Source organism: Tyto alba, unplaced genomic scaffold (genome assembly GCF_018691265.1).
Source record: "Tyto alba isolate M040663 unplaced genomic scaffold, T.alba_DEE_v4.0 Super-Scaffold_27, whole genome shotgun sequence".
Taxonomy (NCBI): domain Eukaryota; kingdom Metazoa; phylum Chordata; class Aves; order Strigiformes; family Tytonidae; genus Tyto; species Tyto alba.
In genome coordinates this window covers 20,425,370-20,444,828 of record NW_024881301.1, presented here as the reverse complement: position 1 = coordinate 20,444,828, position 19,459 = coordinate 20,425,370, and the positions used below count along the sequence as shown (strand labels likewise).

The 19,459-nt window shown below is 44.3% G+C and overlaps 1 protein-coding gene across 2 annotated transcripts; it reads left to right on the top strand.

Moving 5' to 3' along the window:
• The first annotated feature begins 2,474 nt into the window (after positions 1–2,474).
• Positions 2,475–11,508, top strand: ZADH2 (zinc binding alcohol dehydrogenase domain containing 2). Of its 2 annotated transcripts, XM_042798071.1 has the most exons (3): positions 2,475–3,006; positions 3,377–3,510; positions 9,741–11,508. In XM_042798071.1, the coding sequence occupies exons 2-3, from the start codon at positions 3,398–3,400 to the stop codon at positions 10,663–10,665; spliced, it is 1,038 nt and encodes a 345-aa protein (XP_042654005.1). In that variant the 5' UTR covers positions 2,475–3,006; positions 3,377–3,397; the 3' UTR covers positions 10,666–11,508. The 2 variants fall into 2 exon arrangements, with proteins under 2 accessions (XP_042654005.1, XP_042654004.1); XM_042798070.1 differs by lacking the exon at positions 2,475–3,006 and having other exon boundaries at positions 3,035–3,510.
• The last annotated feature ends 7,951 nt before the right edge of the window (positions 11,509–19,459 follow it).

Genomic DNA, 19,459 nt, shown 5'->3' with positions numbered 1-19,459 from the left:
CAAGGTTAATTTTCCTCCCTCTCTCTCTCACACTCTCTCTCTCTCTCTCTCTCTTTCTCTCTCTTTTAAGTTCCTTATAAGACAAAGCTCTTCAGTCCTCTCGGCAGCAGCAGCAGCAGGGAAGATGCCAGTGGAGATGTGCAAAATAAATAAGATTTGATCAGTTCAATCTGTAGCCCAAATCCATTATCTTTCTTTCGTTCCTTTTTTTTTTTTTTTTCCTCCTTCTTTTCCTCTCTCCCCTTCTCCCCCTCCTTTCCTTAATCACTTCTTCGTCTTCTTCTCCTCCTTCTTCGCGGTGGAGAGCCGAGCAAGCGGCGGCGATGAGACGGTAAATTCAGTCACTCCCCCCCTCTCAGGCTTTCTCCGAGATCAAAGAGTCTCAAAGCGCAACTTTCTCGCTCGCTCGCTGGCTGGCTTGTTTCAAGCTCGTGGATTTGTGTGTTGTTGCTGTTGTTGTTGTTGGGGGGTTTTTTGTTTGTTTGGTTTTTTATTGCGTTGGTAATAGTTTGTTCATTGTGCAAAAAACGAGGTCGATCCAGTCTCTCCTTCTCCTCCCAGCACTTAGTCTAAGAGCAAGACAGCAAATAATAAAAAGGAGTAAAGCCCCCATACATACATATACACCGGATGGGAAATGTCAGTCACTCCTCCACCTTCCAAACAGTCACAGATCAAACAGTGTCACCACCGGAGAGGACTACTTTTCTCTCTTGCTCTCCCTTTTTTTTCCTTCACAAATCGAAGCTTCTTCTGATACTATATATAATGCAAACACATTTTTTTATCATGGATTTTTTTTTTTTGGCTGATCTTGATCTGCAACAGAAGAAAAAAAAAAAAAAAAAAAACACAAAAAAACAACACACACAAAAAAATTGCCAAAACCAAGAAAAACCCCGGAGAGTGTGTGCGGAGAGGGAGGGGGGGAGGAAGAAAAGACATTCACTGAGTGGGAGAGATTAACGTGAACTGTCCCCCCCCCTAAACTCCTGGGAGAGAAAGAGATCCACTCTCCCTCTCTTCTCTTTTCACTGAAATATAACACACATTCGGATCCCAGGGCTCTCAGACAGTCTCAACTGATAGACAGACACATCGAGCTGCTTTTCCTGCTTCAGTTTGTTACTCCTCCTCCTCTTGCCCACGTCACCCTGACAATTACAAATAGGTCTCACACAAACCCATACCTGTCAATCTTTTTAATTGCTTTGTTTTCATTTCTCCCCCCCAACCCCTCCCGAGCTAAACAATATGACAAAAAAAAAAGAAGTCTTAATACAGCGCGGCATAAAAGATTCCTCATGTGAGACACGCGTTGAGGGGGTTGTTATTATAATCCACTTGCTAAAGTGCTGTGCAAGACGCATGTGCTGATTTAACTTCAGCAGAGGTCCTGTTCCAGCAAACTTAAAAAAAAAAAAAAAAAAAAAAAAAAAAAGGCAGGAGATGATACCTCGCCGCGGCACACGTCTAACCGGCATTGAATTAAAAATGATTTGTGGGAGATTACAGTTCATCCTTACTTTAAAATACCAACAGATTGCAGAGCAAGAACTGCAGCATATGAAACATGCTGCTAATAGATTTTGCACAGTATGTGTCTGGGGATTTATATAATGTTAACTGCAAGAACAGAAGGGTTCTTCCCTTTTTTAAGTCGAGAAAGCAAATAAAAACTACCCAGCTGATTCCTAAAGGAAAACACTCGGAACTGCAATTTTGCTCTCTTTCGGGCAGAGGGGGATTTATTCTTTTTTGTTGTTGTTTTTAATTATTAATACCGCACAATTAAGCAGTGAGCTGTTTATACTGGTAGGATGGAGTTAATTCTAGGAATTACACGTGAGCTCCTCCGACACCGGCGCAACATCTCTATTACACATTACCTCCCTCCCTCCCTCCACGCACTTGTACCAAGTTGGGATTGGCGGCTCTATCACAACATTTACTTTGGTCCCTTGACCCAGCCGATTTCCTGCGCAGGTTCCCTCTCCCAAATGTATTCTACAGCGAGAAGTGATTTTCTAAAAAAAAAAAAAAAAAAAAAAAAAAAAAAGAGGAGGAAAAAAAAAAAAAAGGCTTTTTTCCGACGGCGGGGGAAACCCTGCGACCCCAACAAACTGACAGCAGCCCGTTCACCTTTCCCCTCCACGCCCCGCGGGACGGCGGCGGGAGGGGTGCCGCCCGCCCGGGGCACCCTGCGCAGCTCTCCCGGCGGGCGGGCGGGAGGAGCTTTCAGCCCTTTTTTTTTTTTTTTTTTAAAAAAAAAAAAAAAAAAACAAAACTAACACCCTCGCACGCCGCGCGTGGGGCCCGCGTCCCGGCCGCCCCACCGGCCGCCGCCGCCGCGAGCGCGCGCGTGTAGCCCGTGGCCCCCCGCGCCGCGCCCGCGCGCCGCCGCCAACGGCTCGGGGTTGATTCGTACCACCTTGCGAGGAAGTGAACGTTTCGCACGGAAGGGGCGGAGCCTCCGCCCGCAGGCAGCGGCTCCGCGGCGGCGGCTAATAACAACATGAGGAGATTAGCTGCGACTTCTCTCCACTTCTCTAACCTTATCGACCTGATAATTTATCGTGCTCTCTTCCTACTTTTTTTTTTTTTTTTTTTTTTTTTGGTAGAAAGATAACCTTTTTGTAAACTAAAGAACGGGGCGCAGGGGACTGGGTGGGGGGCGGTGTGCGATCCGAGGCGTTCCTCTCCCTGTCTCTTTCTCTCTCCTGTTTTTGAAGCCCCTCGGTCAGAGGCCGCGCGCGAATTAAAAGCAAGCCCTGGGAGAGAACGCAGCCTCTGGCCCCTCTGCCTGCCAGAAGGAGCGCGGCCCCCGTAGCCGTGCCCGCGGGCAGGCGGGGGGGCAGGCGGTGCCGGCGTGTGCGGGGTGCGGCGAGCCGGGCGGAGCAGCCACGGGCGGCGCGGCGGGCTCGCGGGACGCGGGAGCGGGCCGGCGTTGCTCCGCGGGAGCGCTGGCGGCAGCAGCAGACGACCGGCTGCCGGGGACCACCTTCGGTGCGGCGGGGGGGGGGGGGGGGACACACGGAGGCAGGCTGCGCCGGGGCTTTATTTACGTACACAAATCGCTGCGCGCGGAGAGTTCTCTCCCGGTGGCGGTGGGGGACCCTGCGAGCTGCTTGGAGAACCCCGAGCTGGAGCTTTCCCGAGCGCCGGGGGGGGTGGGGGGAGAGGAGAGCCGAGGCAGGGCATGAGTTTCAGCGCGAAAAGCGGCGCTTTGCTGCGCTCCCGGGCACCGCGGTGCTGGTGGCGGCGGCGGCAGCAGCCGGCCGGCGCCGCGGCGGCTCCCGCCTGGTCCTGCTTCGGCGGCACCCGGCCGCGGCCCATCCTGGACATGTCCTACTCCCGTCACTTTCTGGATTTCCAGGGCTCGTCCATCCCCAGCTCCATGAAGAAGCTGGTGGTGACTAAGCTGAGCCAAAACTTCAGGGAAGCGGTTACCCTGCGGCGGGACTCGCCGGTGCCGCTGCCGGGAGACGGAGACCTCCTTGTCAGGAACAGGTGAGCGCCCGCCCGGCCCCCCGCGCCCCGGCCCCGCCACCGCCCCCCGCACCGCGCGGCCTGCTCCCTCGCCGTGGGGACCGGCTCCGAAGCCGTGCCAGCTGCCATCTGCCGACTGTTAATTTAATTTTATTCTTGTTGTCCCGAACGGCTGGTGCTACCGTCCGGTCGGTCGCCCCGTCCACGTGTGTGTGTGGGGGGGTGACGCTTCCTCCTCCTCTTTCCCTGGTGGGGGGGTGCATGTGCGTGGGTGCGCGCCGCTGCTGGCGGCCGCCTGCCCGAAGGAGGAGAAACGCCGCAGGGCCCCTGCGCCGAGGCGGGGGAGAGGCAAGTTTTACGGTCAGTGAGCGCCGAGGGGGGGGGACTGAGGCGCCGGCAAGCGCTTGCTCGTCCCTCCCAGCTCCTTGCCCGGGCTCGTTACACGCACCTCGTTCCCGGGGCGTGAGCGCGTCCCCATCGGACCCACGGAAGTGTCCGGGGGACGCTAACATACGGCCCTGTGCCCCCCTCCCCCGACAGCCGCGATGTGCGGGCGAGCCGCTCTCCCCCCGGGCGGCCCCGCACGCCGCCCCCCCCCCCGCCCCCGGCCCTCCCTCAGCCGGCCGTGACTCACCGGGGAGGCAGCGGCCCGCGCCCCCCCCCCCCCCCCCCCGCCTCTGCGCGCCAAAAGCGGGCGGCGAGGAGGGGGGGGCAGGGCAGCGGCTCGGCTCGGCTCGGCACGGCTCGGCTCGGCTCGGCACGGCTCGGCTCGGCGCGGCGGGACGCGAGCCCGCAGTTGTTGGCGGCATTTAGAGCGGAGCCGGGCCGGGCGGAGAGTGAGGAGGTGACATTTTGCTTAACATAACACGCCGTAAATCCTGCGCCAGCGTGTCCGGCGCGGTCACCAGCTTCGCCATGAAATGAAGACTCTGAAGACAAAACTTGCGCCCCCCCCCCCCCCATCCCCGAGCTGTCTCCATAAACCTGTTTGATCTCGGTGGCTGCTTCCTAGGCGTTGTCGTTCCTTAAGCTAAAAGTAAGCCTTTTAAAGTTCAGAGGTTTCTCTGCCCACGAGGGGAAGCTGAAACTCTGGGAACTTCGGAGCAGACTGCATGGCTGGCACAGAAGAGAGCAGCACCCTCAGGTTCTTGTCAAGCAAGGAAATTGTAGTAACACATAGTTTGCCATGTTCTCCTTTGGAGCTTAACGATGTTAAAAAGCACTAAGTTGGCTCGAGAACAATGCTGGAAGGTCTGTCAAGGCCGTGTGTGACTGCGTGTGTATGGTGTGTGTGCATCTGTAATCTCTAGCATGTGTCCATATGTAACACATAAATACATAGTGAGGAAGGGGTAAGGAGAAAGAAGAACAGGGACTCCTCCAGGAGCTGATGAGAAAGCTTCTGTGGCACTTTAATCCGATGCTGACATCTCCCACTAGGATTTCTGAGACCAAAATTCCCTCCAAACCTCAAGGTCTAAAACACTGTGTTACTTCATCCACTAATGACCGTGAAACAGTAATGTCATGAAACAACCATCAGGTTGAAGTTAAATTCCTTTTCATGGAAGAAGTCAAAAGACACGAGATACAAGTAGCAAGTCTCTACTTGGGTAATGCAAGGCAGAACGACATCCTTGTTTCTCAAATCCCCTCCCCCCCCCCCCCCCAACACACACACTTAAAGTCTTTCGCATCCTTCCCACCACCACCACCCCCCCCGCTTCCTGTGAATTTTTAAAATTTATTCATTTTTTATACAGCTTGCAGTGTAACTCTTCCTTTCTCTTCCTTTCTCCCTCTCCTCCCTCCCTTTGCTGGGTGGGCTCCCTGGGTGCTAGGGGGATGTACACACTTCATGGTAAAAGACCTGAGGCGCAGAGCTTGTATCAGACTAAAGGCAAGAGCTGGTCCACGGATTCAGGCAGGCAATTACTGGATTTTAACACATCAGCCTATTACACAGAAATTCCTGTACAGACACACACGCACGAGAGGGGATGGAGGGGAGGGAGAGGTGAGTGATGAAGTCTAGATTTAGAGTTCATACGTTTTGTATTATTCGGGGTTCTGTGGCATTTCCTCTCTATTTATTATTATTTTCTGGGGAATATCACAGAAGACACAAGATCACGTTACTGAAAAACATTTTATATAGATGAGCTGCATCAGGAAGTCAGTTCTGGATGTTTCCCCCTCTCTTGTCACTCTGGGGAAGCATTTTTCCATCTCAAAAGGATAAGACCCTGGCTCTATTTAGTTTTTAAAAAAACAAGCCCTAAATACAACTATACATTTTCTAATAGGTAGAAACATACAATTAAAAACAAAACAATAAAGGACTTGAGTTCCAAGAGTGCATTTGCGGATTTGTTCATTTTAGTCCCAGTCACGCCCATGAACAGTATTAATTGCTTTGAGCTTTTTATGCAAAACAATCCTCATCCACCACAATAAAATCTGGTTTTGGATTTAGGGGAATGGGAATTAAAATGTTCTGAGTTCCTGTATGGATAGATACTTTAAAATAAGAGGCAGTTAGGGGGAACTTTATGCTCCTTGTCCTCGTCCTTTAGAGAACTAAGCCAGCAACCCCTATTTCTATTTTTTTTTTCTTTTTTGCAAAGATAAATATAATCCATCCTTTATTCAGAATTTCTTCAACACTAGAAAACTATTTAAAACAATTTTTGTTTACTTCGATTGGGTGTAGGAGAGGAGAAGGAGGGGAAAAGTTGAAGAAAAAATCCCTAACGAAGCCATTTAAGCTTCGTATGTCTGTTTGTCCTGGTTTCGGGGGTGGGGGGAGGCTAGGTTCCTCTGTTTTATTGAAGGAGTAGGGCCCAAAGGCTATGAACGTTTGGTCCTTCTTGAAGTTGTTGGGGTATTTTCAAGATTTTCTTGACAAAGTGACACATTTTGTTTCGAAAATACCTGCAAGGATTTACTGTTGGTCTGGAAGATGGAAACAAAGTTTCTAGAAAAGGGAGTAAGAGAGGATGAGAAAGTTTTTTGAACCAAGGGACTAATGGATCACAGTGGGAAAAGTGGAGGACTATTCCTGCTGAGTGTTTGGTCTAAATAATGTTTTTCTTGCATAGTACTGGTTTGTATGACTTTGTTTTGTCTGTGTTTAAGGCTGTGGTGCTGGTTTTCAGTGTCTCACGCTTTGTTGTGGTACAAAAAGCAGCATTTCCTCCCCTCGGCGGTGTCCTCCTGTTTTCTGTAATAAACAATACGAGGGGGCTCAACACTGTTGAGTATAAATAAGACGGGTGACTCAATGTGCATAATTATTTTGGGAAAAGCCAATCTCTAGCTTTTTTTTTTTTTTTTTTTTTTTTTTTTTTTTCCTGTCAGGTTTAAATCTTGAAACGTCAAAGGAGCAAGCCTCAATTAGAAACTGCTAAATTAAATACTATGTTTTCAGTAAGAAGGTAAAACAAGACAATATAAAAGATCTGGAAGGGGTCTTAAAACCCACCCGCACCCCAAGTAATTGTTACTTCTGTGCTCTCCTTTTCTCAGTCTCAGAAGTTAGTAAACTGATCTTCAACTTGTAAATTGTACTCATTCCTACTTTTAAAAGCAAAATAATCTAAGAAATTGCGGGCACATCCTACCACATCCCTTCTGTCAACTGGAATGACAAGGCAAATTAGACAATATGTTTTAATCCAGACACTGCATACGATCGTTTTAATGTGTGAGGAATCTAAGAGACTAGACAATCTTAGGGTAAAAAAAAAAAAAAAAAAAGAGGCAAAGCAAAAAAAAAAAAAAAAAAAAAAAAAAAAAAGCCTGTACGATGCGAACAGGAGTTTTGAGTTTGCACACAATAAAAAGAGAGTTTTCAAAAAATTAGGGGGGGTAGGGCCGGGAGGCAGCAGGCTGTATTGATTAATAATGATGAGCCCGGGAGCCCAGGGAGAACCATTCCCGCGGCCCGGCAGCCCCGCAGAGCCGGGGAGGGTGCGGGTGCGTGTGCACGCAGTCCGTGTCCGTGTGCATGCACGCGTGTCCGTGTGCGAGGGGTGGGGGGAGGGCGGCTTTGTCCGCCCCAGCCCCCCCCCGGCAGCACGGCCGCGCTCCCGCTCCGCGCCACCGCTCCGCCTGCGCGCAGCCAGCGCCGGGGCCGCGGGGCAGCGGTCTCCCCCCACCCGCGCCCGCCCCGCGGAAAGTCCCGCACCTCGCCCGGGGCGGGGAGCGGCCGGGAGCGCCAACTTGCGCGGCGAGGCCCCTGCAGCCGCCCGCCCGCGCAAGCGGCGGTGCGGCCCGGGCGGGGAGGGGGTGCGCAGCCCCCCCCCCCGGCTCCGGAACAAAAGCAGCGGTGCGGGTGCTGCAGTCCCGCTCGTCGGGCGTCCGGCCCCTTCCCCGCACGCAAAGTTGCTTTTTTTTTTTTTTTTTTTTGTGTCCTCGGAGGGTTTTGCCCTGCCTTTGTGCTCTCCCCGCTGCAGTGCAGCGCCGAGAAGATGGAGAAACTCCCAGAGGGAGGGAGACGGGGGGCTTGTTACTATTAGCACTGCTCTCCCCCCCCCCCCAGCATCCCCCCCCCTCCTCCTTCTCCAGAGCGCGCTGCCCCGCACCGCGAGCAAGCTGATGCGCGGAGGGAGGCTCAGCCCCGCGGGGAGCGGGGACCTGGCTGCTGCGGGAGCAGGGGGAGCGCCTGGGGGCTGGCCCGGCGGCTACCGAGAGCTTCTGAGCGACGGGCTGAGAGCGGGGAGGGGGGGCGAGCACAGCTCCCTGCCGGCCTCTCGCCCTCCGCTCCCTTCCACAGAAGTTGGGGTGTAAAAGCGCGAGGAGGCTGGTGCAGCGCCGGCACGTCTCGCCTCGGTGCTCCGAGCCCTTCTCCCTGGCGCCCGGGGGACTCGCTTTGCCTCCGAGCCTGCTGCTCCGTTACCAGTTTTTATACATGTTTTAGCAGGGCTCTATAGGAGTTACCTTGAAGCAGGACAATAGAGGATTTCTTGTATCTACGAAGGAGACAGGCGTCTTTTTGTCGCGGCCGAGCAGTGAATTAAAGGCAGAATTAAAAAGAGCCAATGGTCACTTCCACCTATTTTATGCATGGATATGTTTATGTGTATGTGTCTTTTTACATGTAACACATTACGTTGGTGGAAGTTTGAGGGTCCCCATGCTATAAAGACTGAAGGAAATCAAAATCAGCAAAGCGGTTTTAGGTCTTCTTGCTGTGTGCGCAAACAGTTTAAAACTACACACATAATTTGAGCCTACTGCTAACTACAACAATTAAAAGTGCTCTGTGTGCATACTTCTGCAGCTTCTGCACGGTATCAGGTACGCCCTTCAGGTTGTCACTTCCATATGTCGTGAAAGTCCTGGTGTTTCCTGTTGTATGTGTTTCTTTTTTACATTTTCCAGTTAACAGAATCTTCCCCGGTCTCTCTTCCCTTTCCTGCGTAGAGATATTATTATGTTGTCTGGGATTTTTCTTGAAGTTAATAAAGTATTGTTTGCGTTTAAGCTAGATCATAACTTTCTTTTAGGCATTATCTCCTAGTGTTGAATCAAGTCGTGAGAATGTCTCTCTTTTTATAAAAAAAAAATTAGCATCCATTTTCACCTGTTAGAGGTCAGTAAGACTTGATACTCAGTCTTATAATTTTAGTCCTTCTGCGCAAGGTTGTTTTGATATGTTGCAAGTAATTTATATAAAGAAAAATATTTTAACATTGACATTAGCTACATCAAAAGGCAAATTTGCTGTAGTGACTCCATCAATTAAAAAGTACTTGCCTACAGTAACATGACCTTGCAAATGACATCGATAGTTAATATGATCGTTAGTCATTAACAGTATTATTATATTCAAAAATGTAAATTTGTTGCCAGAATCCACGTATTTACCGCTTTGCACGTTTTATTCTTCAGTATTTTCACATCTTGTATAAAGTGGTCAATTAATTTTCATCCTTTAATCTTTTACGGAATTATTTTTAGTTTGCTTAATTTGGTCAAATGAACCTGAGGAAAAGAGAATTATTTGTTGTTGTTGTTGTTGTTTGTTTGTTTGTTTTTCTTTTCAAAAATTTATCTTTACTTCCGTAGCAACAGAATGTAAACTACAAAAGTCTGGTGGAAGTAGTCTCTGGAGTGTACTCGTTATTCAAATGTACCAATAATCAGAAAAAGTCTCGTACTTATCCCACAATTAAATTGAAGGTTTCTCATGCGACAAAGACTGGGTAAGGAATTAATGTCGTTAATACATTTTTGTTTTCTTCTAGATTTGTCGGCATTAATGCATCTGACATAAACTACTCAGCTGGTCGATATGATGCATCGGTTAAACCCCCGTTTGATATAGGTTTTGAAGGTGTCGGTGAAGTGGTAGCGTTAGGACTCAGTGCTAGTGCTGATTATACAGTGGGTCAAGCTGTGGCCTACGTGAAAGCAGGTTCCTTTGCTGAGTACACCGTTGTGCCTGCCAAACAAGCAGTCCCTCTACCCTCTGTGAAACCCGAGTTTCTGACTTTAATGGTAAGTGGTGCTACCGCATACATCAGTTTGAAAGAGCTGGGAGAGCTGTCTGAAGGCGAGAAGGTTCTGGTGACGGCAGCGGCTGGAGGAACGGGCCAGTTTGCCGTGCAGCTTGCAAAGGCGGCAAAATGCCACGTAATTGGAACCTGCTCCAGTGATGAAAAGGGCGGTTTTCTGAAATCCATTGGCTGTGACCGCATAATCAACTATAAAACTGAAAATGTTGAATCTGTTCTTAGGAAGCACTACCCCGAAGGTGTGGATGTAGTGTATGAATCTGTTGGGGGAAAGATGTTTGACTTGGCTCTTAACTCCTTGGCTACCAAAGGGCGCCTGATAGTTATTGGGTTTATCTCTGGCTACCAAAACCCTACTGGCCTCCAGCCCATTAAAGCAGAGTTATTGCCAGCAAAACTATTGAAGAAGTCTGCCAGCATCCGGGGTTTCTTCTTGAACCATTACCTTTCCGAATACAAAATGGCTCTGAAGCACTTGCTCAAGATGTATGAAAGAGGAGACCTGGTTTGTGAGGTGGACTTTGGAGACATGTCTCCAGAGGGCAAGTTCACTGGCTTGGAGTCTGTATTCCATGCTGTAGATTACATGTACATGGGAAAAAACACTGGAAAAATTGTAGTTGAATTACCTCACTCTGTCAACAGTAAGCTGTAAAAACAGAACAATGATATAAATCAGAAGAGAGAAAATGGGCACTTTATGCCGCAGAATTACTAGAAACTATTTTTTTTTAAGCTTAGTAATGGATATTATATTAAAAAACACCATTAAGGTGTTAATAAAAAGTTTTGTGTTTTTTTTTTCTTTTTTTAAAAGTGCTTAAATCGGTGGCTGTAGCATGGACTTAATGGGCCTGTGTTTGATTCTGTCGCTTAGGCTAGTGTGAGACAGGAACATTGTGCTTGACAGAATAAGTCTCGGTGCAGAGGCAGATTTAGTCTGTCAGACTGGTTTGATAAGACTTTATATATAGTTCAGCTCAGAAAAAAAAAAAAAGTCTTTCAGCAATTTTGATTCCCTGATTTAAAAATAAAATTGTTAAAACAAGACTAAGTAATGAGTTGTATCTTGTAGTTGCTGTATTAATCTCTTGAAGTTTCTGGAAAAAAAATAGGCTCTTGATTTTTTTGTTACAAACATGAGAATCATAATTCAGTTGTATCATGGATCACAGTAATATTCCTTGAGTGGTTACACAGGGAAATTTATCCTCCAATTCGGACATGTCAGTAATACTAAGAAAAGCAACTTGACTTTTTAAAATTATGTCTTTCGTAACTATAAACAACTGTTCAATTTTCTTTTAAATTTTTAACTACAAGTTGCAACATAATCTCATTTTCTTTCCTTTTCTTTTGCTACTGTTACTGTTTACTGTCCATCTCCCCTTTAGTCAGTATTGCAAGATTACTGGAGTTGGGGTTTGAGCCATGTTCACCTGTGTTCAGGTCCTGTATATTTTTTGAAGATTTAATAAAGTTTTAAAATCTGTTTAAATATTTGTGGCCTTTATTCATATTGCTACAGTTCTTGCTGACTAGCTCCTTTATAGATAATCTCTGTGTTGTAGAGTGCTTTGACTGATGATTCTTGATATGACTTCTCATAATCGGGCTGCTACTTTTACTGAATATTGCTTCTACAGAAGACCTTTTACAAACAGCAAGACCATTTTAAATCTACAGTCACAGTTCCTCATACACATACTGACGCTCAGCCATTGGTTATCTAGTGGGTGCAGTTGAAAGGTTTTGTAAAGTTTTGAAAATTCTCCCTCACCTAATAGATATTATTAACGGTACATAGATTGGGAATTCCAGCTAGAAGTGTAATATTTTCCAGAACAATAAAATATTTTAAACTGTGCTTGCTCTACATCTTTTTCCCATATCAAAAGTTTAAGATCTTTAAGGCCAATTTTGCCACATCTTTTGAAATGATACATTTGTATCCCGTTGGAGAAATGGAAATTTCTTAAGATCATACACCTAATAATAAACATAGACTGATAAAGTCTAGGAGTTGAAGGAAAAAAATCCAGGGTAAACTTAATTTTGGGCTTTATTCAGGACTGACTGTACACAACGTTTTTAAAATTGACATGTAGAGAAAACTTATATTTTACTCAATAGTACAGGCAGTAGAAAAAGTATTTTTAACTTTGATTTAACACATTGTATTTTTTTTTAGTGCATATATCACTAGCATCCTAAAGAATTGTGTGCAACAAAGAACTGACCCTTTTTTTGGGCCATGTCTGACTACTGGGTTTAGTCCTGCTTTAGAGGATTTTGAGGAAAGGCAGACTGGTTTGAATCTTTTTTCCATTTCTCTTTTACTCAAGCTGAGCATCAAACCACTATGACTTTTGTTTTCACCCAGATCTGCTGTTAGAACTATACTTCCTCTTTCCCCTCTAATATTACAAATACTGTGGTGTTTTGTGTGTTTTGCATAATTAGAAAGGTATGTTGGCCTTCCAACTGGATTCTAGAAAGATGCAAAGACTCAAGCATTGTACAAGATCAAAGCACACAAAGTTCTCACTGTCTTATTCCTAGGCACGTGGTTTCTTTTCTTGTTTAGAGAAAAGGTGGTACCCTTGGTCAATAAATACATCTAAAAAAAAAAAAAAAAGCTGTTTGGGAGGTACTAGGGCAAAATAAAAATAATACAGTTGGTTACATCTATGATATGCACAGAAGAGTTGACTGGGTAACAATTTTTCAAATTCAGTTCTGCAGTCAAGTGCCAAAACCCATCCTAGTGGCCCAGTTTTCAGAGATGTTGATCTGTTTATCAGTCCAATCAATTTAGGTGTTTCCAAGGCAGTGAATTTCAAATGTTTTTGTCATAAAAAATTATTCTTGTAACATGATTCTGTTTGGACATCCAGCATTCTACTTTCTTTTTAATATGTTACTTCATATATAACATTGGGCAATGCAACTGCCCCAGGCTCTTTCACGGATCAAAATAAGGGAAGAGGGGAACCTTTGAAAGGTTCACACATTCAGATATGACATTTTGTTGGTTTTAATTTTGGTTTCAGGTTTACTATTTAGCACTTTCATACTTACTACAGCATTGATAAAAAGTTTACATTTGTTATATGCAGAACTTGTATAGCCAATATACTAATTTTGTAGCCCTTTTGGCGTTTGGGCTGGGCTAAGGCCATTGGGCTTGTCCTTTTCATGAAATGCCTATGTTAAACTAAAGGGGTAACTCAGGATACACAACTGCTTTTCCATGAATGAATCCAGAATGAAGAAGTAATTTTGTTTTTAAAAATACAACTTCTATCTTTTAGATTGCTGAAAGAGAGCATTATTGATGAAGAGAGTATGAAAAGTATTTCTGAAACACACAGATAAGGATTTTCTGCTGAGGTTCATAATAATTTTTGGTTTGGAAGGAGAAAGAAAGCCAACTTCTCTTTTTTAAAAGTATATTCTGGAAAGTTACAGTTAGGGAGCAGGACTGACTTTGAGTAAGTAAGCTATGACAGATTTAAATAATGTTTAAATATTAGATGGATAGGAAAATGTATATGGCATGCACACACAGAGAGGTTTAAATGATGATAGGACATTGAACATACAAGGAAAAGAAATACTGTAGAGTCACAGCAAGGGATTAATAACAATACACTTAATATGCTTGCAAAAAAGGTGTATTAAAAGCTGTGTGCACAGTGGGGACTTAAATGATTAAAAATAATAATACATTTGCCTGGGAAGTACTAAGTATACTATATGTAGAGAGCAGGGATTTAAATAATAATACTATTAATAATAGCAGCTCATTGAGATGTGGTTGCTAGCACTACATCCTAATTTTACCTTTCTAAATGAATTTGCTGCAGAGGAATCTGGCATTGTTTGCTGAGGCTAATAACAGAATTTCCCTTTCCTACACACATATGCTTCCATGGAAAAACAACAAAGAACTAGATGAAGAGCTGGCTTTTTTCCTGAGTCTGTCACATGTGTGCATACGCACGCGCACATGGACACACACGTACTCACTCGCTCCTGGCCTGCAACCCTCAGCACATTTTACAGATATGCTTCCTACTTAATTGCTATGCTGGAATCTCCTAATACCTTTCTGAATTAAGTTAGATTTCTACCAAGCAATTGTTTCCTGCGTATTTGTACGTTTGCATATATATGTGCGTGTGTGTATATAATGTATGTATTTAATAAGTGGATATGAATAACTGCTGCGTCATGTAAATACAAATAATTACAGTCTCTGAAGGAGAAGTTTGCAGTAGTGTTTGCAGATATTATATATATTCCTACTTCTGTCTGAGGAGTAAAGAAATTTCTCTGCTGAATAGCTGTTAGTATCTATTTTACAAGATTTACTCATTTTCAGGTACCTAATGTAGCTGCTAGCATGCATGCACGACAATACAATTTATATGGTAAATGGAACCAAATAATGGCTTCACTGAATGTTATGGCTGCACTGAAGGGAAATGTCACGGTAAATAGCTGCCAAATTATGGATCATGCCGAAGTGTCACAACTGCACTAAAGACAAATAGCACTAGAGGCTATTGCCACTGTGACGCTTTTGAGTTATGAAGAAGAGGAGCAGCCTCATGTGAGCCTCTTTGTGTCCTCATTATAGCAAAGGGTTACTGGTGCAGTGTACAAGAAAACCTAGTCCTACGTGGTGGCTAGTTATTAATCTGTTCTTTTCGAATCTAACAGCTGTAGCAAACCAGAAAATCTTTTCCTTGCTTTATGAATACATATACACACACACACACAAACAAAGAAAAACCTGCAGGTTTTATGAATGTAAATGTGTACGGGAAATGACTGGTAATGGAAAAATGTTGTAATAAAATAATCTAATCAAAGAATATTATTAAATTTAACATTGTATGTGTCTGAAAGCTTTAGTTGCTTCTTATGCAGATAGATGTGTGAAATATAAGCAATAATGCACTTTCTCTCTTTGTAAAGACTTGAGTAGTAAGGACATTACCAACTAAATTGCTGCTTCTAAACTGAAGTGTGTCCCGGTTTCTTTCATTTTAATGGGAGGGTAATAAAGATGAAAGACTAACATTTTAACTGATGGATCCCTTAAGCTACAGAATAGAAATTTATTATGTTTTGAGGGAATATGCTAAATCCTGAAATGTGGAAAGAAGCAGGGATATCCCAGGTAAAATAAAAGCAAAGTAACCTTTTTTCTTTTTTTTTTTTTTTAATATAACATACTTTTATGAATGGAAAACTACATACTGCTTTTACTTAAGCTGAGAAAATTATACTGGTCTCTCTTCAGGGCACAAAAAAAAAAGGGGGGCAAGATATTTGGAGGGAAAAAAAAAAAAATTGAAAATGGAGGGCCATCGCTCAGCAAGTGGTCTCTTCTTTCTAGGATCACTTTTCAAACCCTGCCTGCAGTATTAGGGAAGTGAGTTTGATGCTCTGCACACTATTGTACACACCACAAATGTACCATACATAATACAGCACAATTGTCATTTGCTGTTTTACAGAGGGGCCAGGGCTGAACAATCATGGTGGATAAATTACTCTTCTATTCTGCAGCAAGTGGCCTTCCTACCATGTGAAGCTTAAGGTCATTGGCAGGGCAGCGAGGGGGAAGCTTATATATTAGTTAACTCTAATGCACTAATAGTCTTCAGATAGAGGAACTATACCAATTAATTACAGTTACGTTTGTTCTTCGAGGTGGGGGAGAGGTGATGATTTGAAGACTTACTGTGCTGAGATACATACATATATGTATATTTATATATATATATATATATGTATGTACTTGCTTTCTTGCTACTCCTTGCTACAATATTCCTATAGGTAATTTGTTTTTCTTTTTTTCTTTAATATCTGCATTAAAGCCTTCAATATTCATCATTGCAGGAATCCAGATTTCAGAAATAAGAAAATATTCTAAAAAGATTTCTAAACTATAGCAATACATTCTGTTCACAATTTTTACAGTGTAGTCTAAAGCGGGGGGAGGGGGGGGAGAAGGGTGGGATGAGGGAGGGGGAAGAAAAGCCTGTCAAAAATTAGGTAGAACATCCTTGAATGGCAATTAGCATGCCCAGAATGTACTTTATGTACAACGCAGTGGCAAGTAGCTGCTTCTTATTAAATGAAAATCCTGTATTATGTACTTCAGAAACATTCCAACTAATGAGTATGTAATGTCCTTAGTATAACACAGAACTTCTTTTTGTGTTCACAACCACAAGATGCTGGAAACTTGACAAATGATATCATTTAAGACAGATGCCTGCCTTAGGGACCTGTTTTTTGGCTTCCTGTTTCTGGTTTTTATTTCAATAACATTTGTAATTGCACAGGATCTGTACCTGTGTAGTGTTTTAACCCCTTCACATATACCCCATTGCATTAACTCCTTGGGTAGATACTTGGGAATCTTTATCTGGTTGTTTTGTTGTTTTTCTCTTTTTTTTATCTTCTTTCCTAGCTGGTGTGTTCTTGCTGCCTCTCACAAGCACACATAAACACATAAATAAAATGTGGGCCTTGTTAGACCAGATGAAATAGTAACATTAAAGGGTGTAAATGCTTACTGCACTAGCTGTGTTTCACTAGTGCAAAACTACATGTAGACCAGGCCAAAGACAAAAAATAAGAAGCTGTCGGGTATGGCCTGCTGATTCTCAGTGAGTGACAACAAAATTCTGTGTACACGGCCTAGGCAAACAATACCTTGATCTCAGTTATACTTTCCAGTGTGTATTTCCCCTCCTTAAACTCGCATTCTTTACTTAGGTTATAGGGCAGGAGGATTTTTGACATCACTGCAACTGATGCTGGTTATCAGGGACATTTTGGTGGTGCTGGTTCAACACAAGTTGTAAGTCTATGCTGTGCCTCCAACAGAGCCTGGTTCAAGTAAAGCCCTTGTCACAGGACAATACCAGTTTTCAGCTCCCCAGGTGCCCAGCGCAGACCCTGACAGACTGCAAGAAGCCTTCCCACAGTCCAGAGCAGCCCAGAGGTAATGGTGGTGGTTTATAGCATGTTCTCTCTCTGTTCAGCTTTTTAGTAGATCTTGCAAAAAATGTTACAAATGGGCTGTGCAGGAGAAGCTTACGTGGTTCTGCATAGGGGAGTTTTCACTGGGAAACTTTACTAAATCCTTCACAGTGCTGTAGTAACAAATAAGAACGTGGAAAGAGCATGAATCCTTGGCACTTATTCTGCAGGTGAGAATTTTCTACTTGTCAAAAACACTTAGCTCTCCTGGACTTACAGTGCTTTCTGATGTCCTTTTGAAGCAAAAGCTTTACATTCAAGCCTTCTGTCACAGGACATGTAGTCTCATTTCACCTCTAGTCTTAAGCCAAGTTTATCCCATGAAGTGTCAAACAACCTTATCTTTCTTCAGAACTGGAGCTGAGGACTCTGAAAACCTCAAGAAACGTCTCAGTTTACTGCAGGACCAGACAGCACATCATACAAGCCTACCCTCCAGGCTTCTGTAAGAGAAGGAGGAGGAAGTCTTTATCTGCCATCATAAGAGGGAGGTCAAAAGGACCAAGCAAGTGCCAGACCAAGTCACTTCTGCTGTTCTAGAGTTCCTTTTCAGAGGAAGTAGGCAGGCACACAAATCTCATTATGTGTTACGAGGATCTGTGCACAGGTTTCTTGCGTGCTGTCTTAAAACCATATCCCTAAGGGGCTAATTCACAAAGGGAATAGAAGGAAAGGAAATTTGTATATTTTCTGGAAGCAGTAAGACATGACATGCAGCATGGTTCTGGCTGATTACAGCATGCCTCAGGTGAGCTGGGAGGCACAAGGCCACGAGCCAAGTGATTTCAACCACCCAAGAAAGAGAACTCCACAGAAATGCATTGTGTGGCATGTCGGATCGCTACAAAGAAAAACACTCCAACTTCATTCACATTGGCATGGCATTATTGGCATGACTATTTCTGGCAGCCTATTGGAAAGTTTTATTTGCATCCAGAGTTTAGAAAGCCATTTCATAACATTAAACAAGGATAACATTGCAAATGTCTGGCTTATTTGCCCCTTGACACCTATGTGTAATCCCTCACTGAAGCCCTAATGAGGGGTTCTCCTTGGGTTGTGTTACTTCCAAAATAACCCTTGCCCACAAGCTGTGTAATGTACCTTTCCTCCCTGCATAGGGTGTGTCAATAGTAGCCAGAAGGAAGTGGATAAAGCATCTTCTTTTTCCTGTATTCTCAGTAATTGAGATACAGAGTCAGTTATTGGATCATTTGACTTCTGACTGAGCTGGGAAACCTCAATCTGCTATCACAAGCGCCTACAAATAAGAGAGATATTGAGTCAGTATTCCCTCATGGGAATGTAAATGAGGAACAAGAATAACGCTCTTGAAACAGTGTAAAAAACATCTCTGAGGACAACCTGGCTCTTACTTCTCTGTGCATGTGTGTGTTCATGCTGCTGGAAAAAGCAGTTCTAACACAGACTTGCCTAACCCCAAATCATAGTGAAATTTCCCAGGGCCTCCAGATAACTCCCAAAGTCTTGGGAAATTCAGTCTGTTTGCAAGTCGCCAATGTTGTAAGAGCAGTGAACAGCAGCAGCTTTGCAAGTTCTGAGTTTCTGATGATGGGTGGTGGCAAAGCAAGCCTTGCTCAAGAGAAACTGCTAAAAAGGCAACCCTCCAGTTCTCATGTATTATTCTTCTTTAAGTGAATTCAAGTATGGGGGACAGATTATTGTCCATTCTAGTTTAAAAAACAGCTGTCCCCTTCACTCCCCAAATCCTGACTTCTTTGATAGCTATTCTTCCCTTCTCCTTCTTTCTCTCTGCCTCCCTCCATACTCCCAATAAAAAAAAAAAAAAAAAAAAAAAAAAAAAAGGGTGAACTAATCATAGAGAGGGAGGCTGCTGGAAGCGTTTCAGGCTTTTCTGTCCCTTTGCAGGGGGGATGTCAGTTATCCCTGTCTTGTAACATGCTGAAACCTAACAAAGCACATGGAGTTTTGCCTATAGGCTCTGCAACAAAATTTAAGTAGATTTATGGCAGATATATACAGTTCCCATCTTACCACAGAAACAGACACAATTTTAGTTTTCAATATACAAGATCTTTTCTAGTGAGATGGGAGGAAAAAAACAGAACATCCCACCAAGGACTCTTTCCACCTGTATGATTTAATTTGCAGTCTTGCATTCTATCTGCGAATGCTACAGTTTACTGTGATGAGGCTACTTCTATTGCATTTCTTCCTGTCTTGTTTGTGAATAGCTGACGTGTTCAGCAATCACAGAATATGCCTCATGGTGCAAAGAGGAAGGAGCCAGATATTCCTCCTTTCCCACAAAGCTGAAATTTCAGCTGTACAAAACAGTTCAGCAGTGGTTCACATGGTATGAACCAGAATCCCATAAGGTGGAGAGTTGTCATAAAACA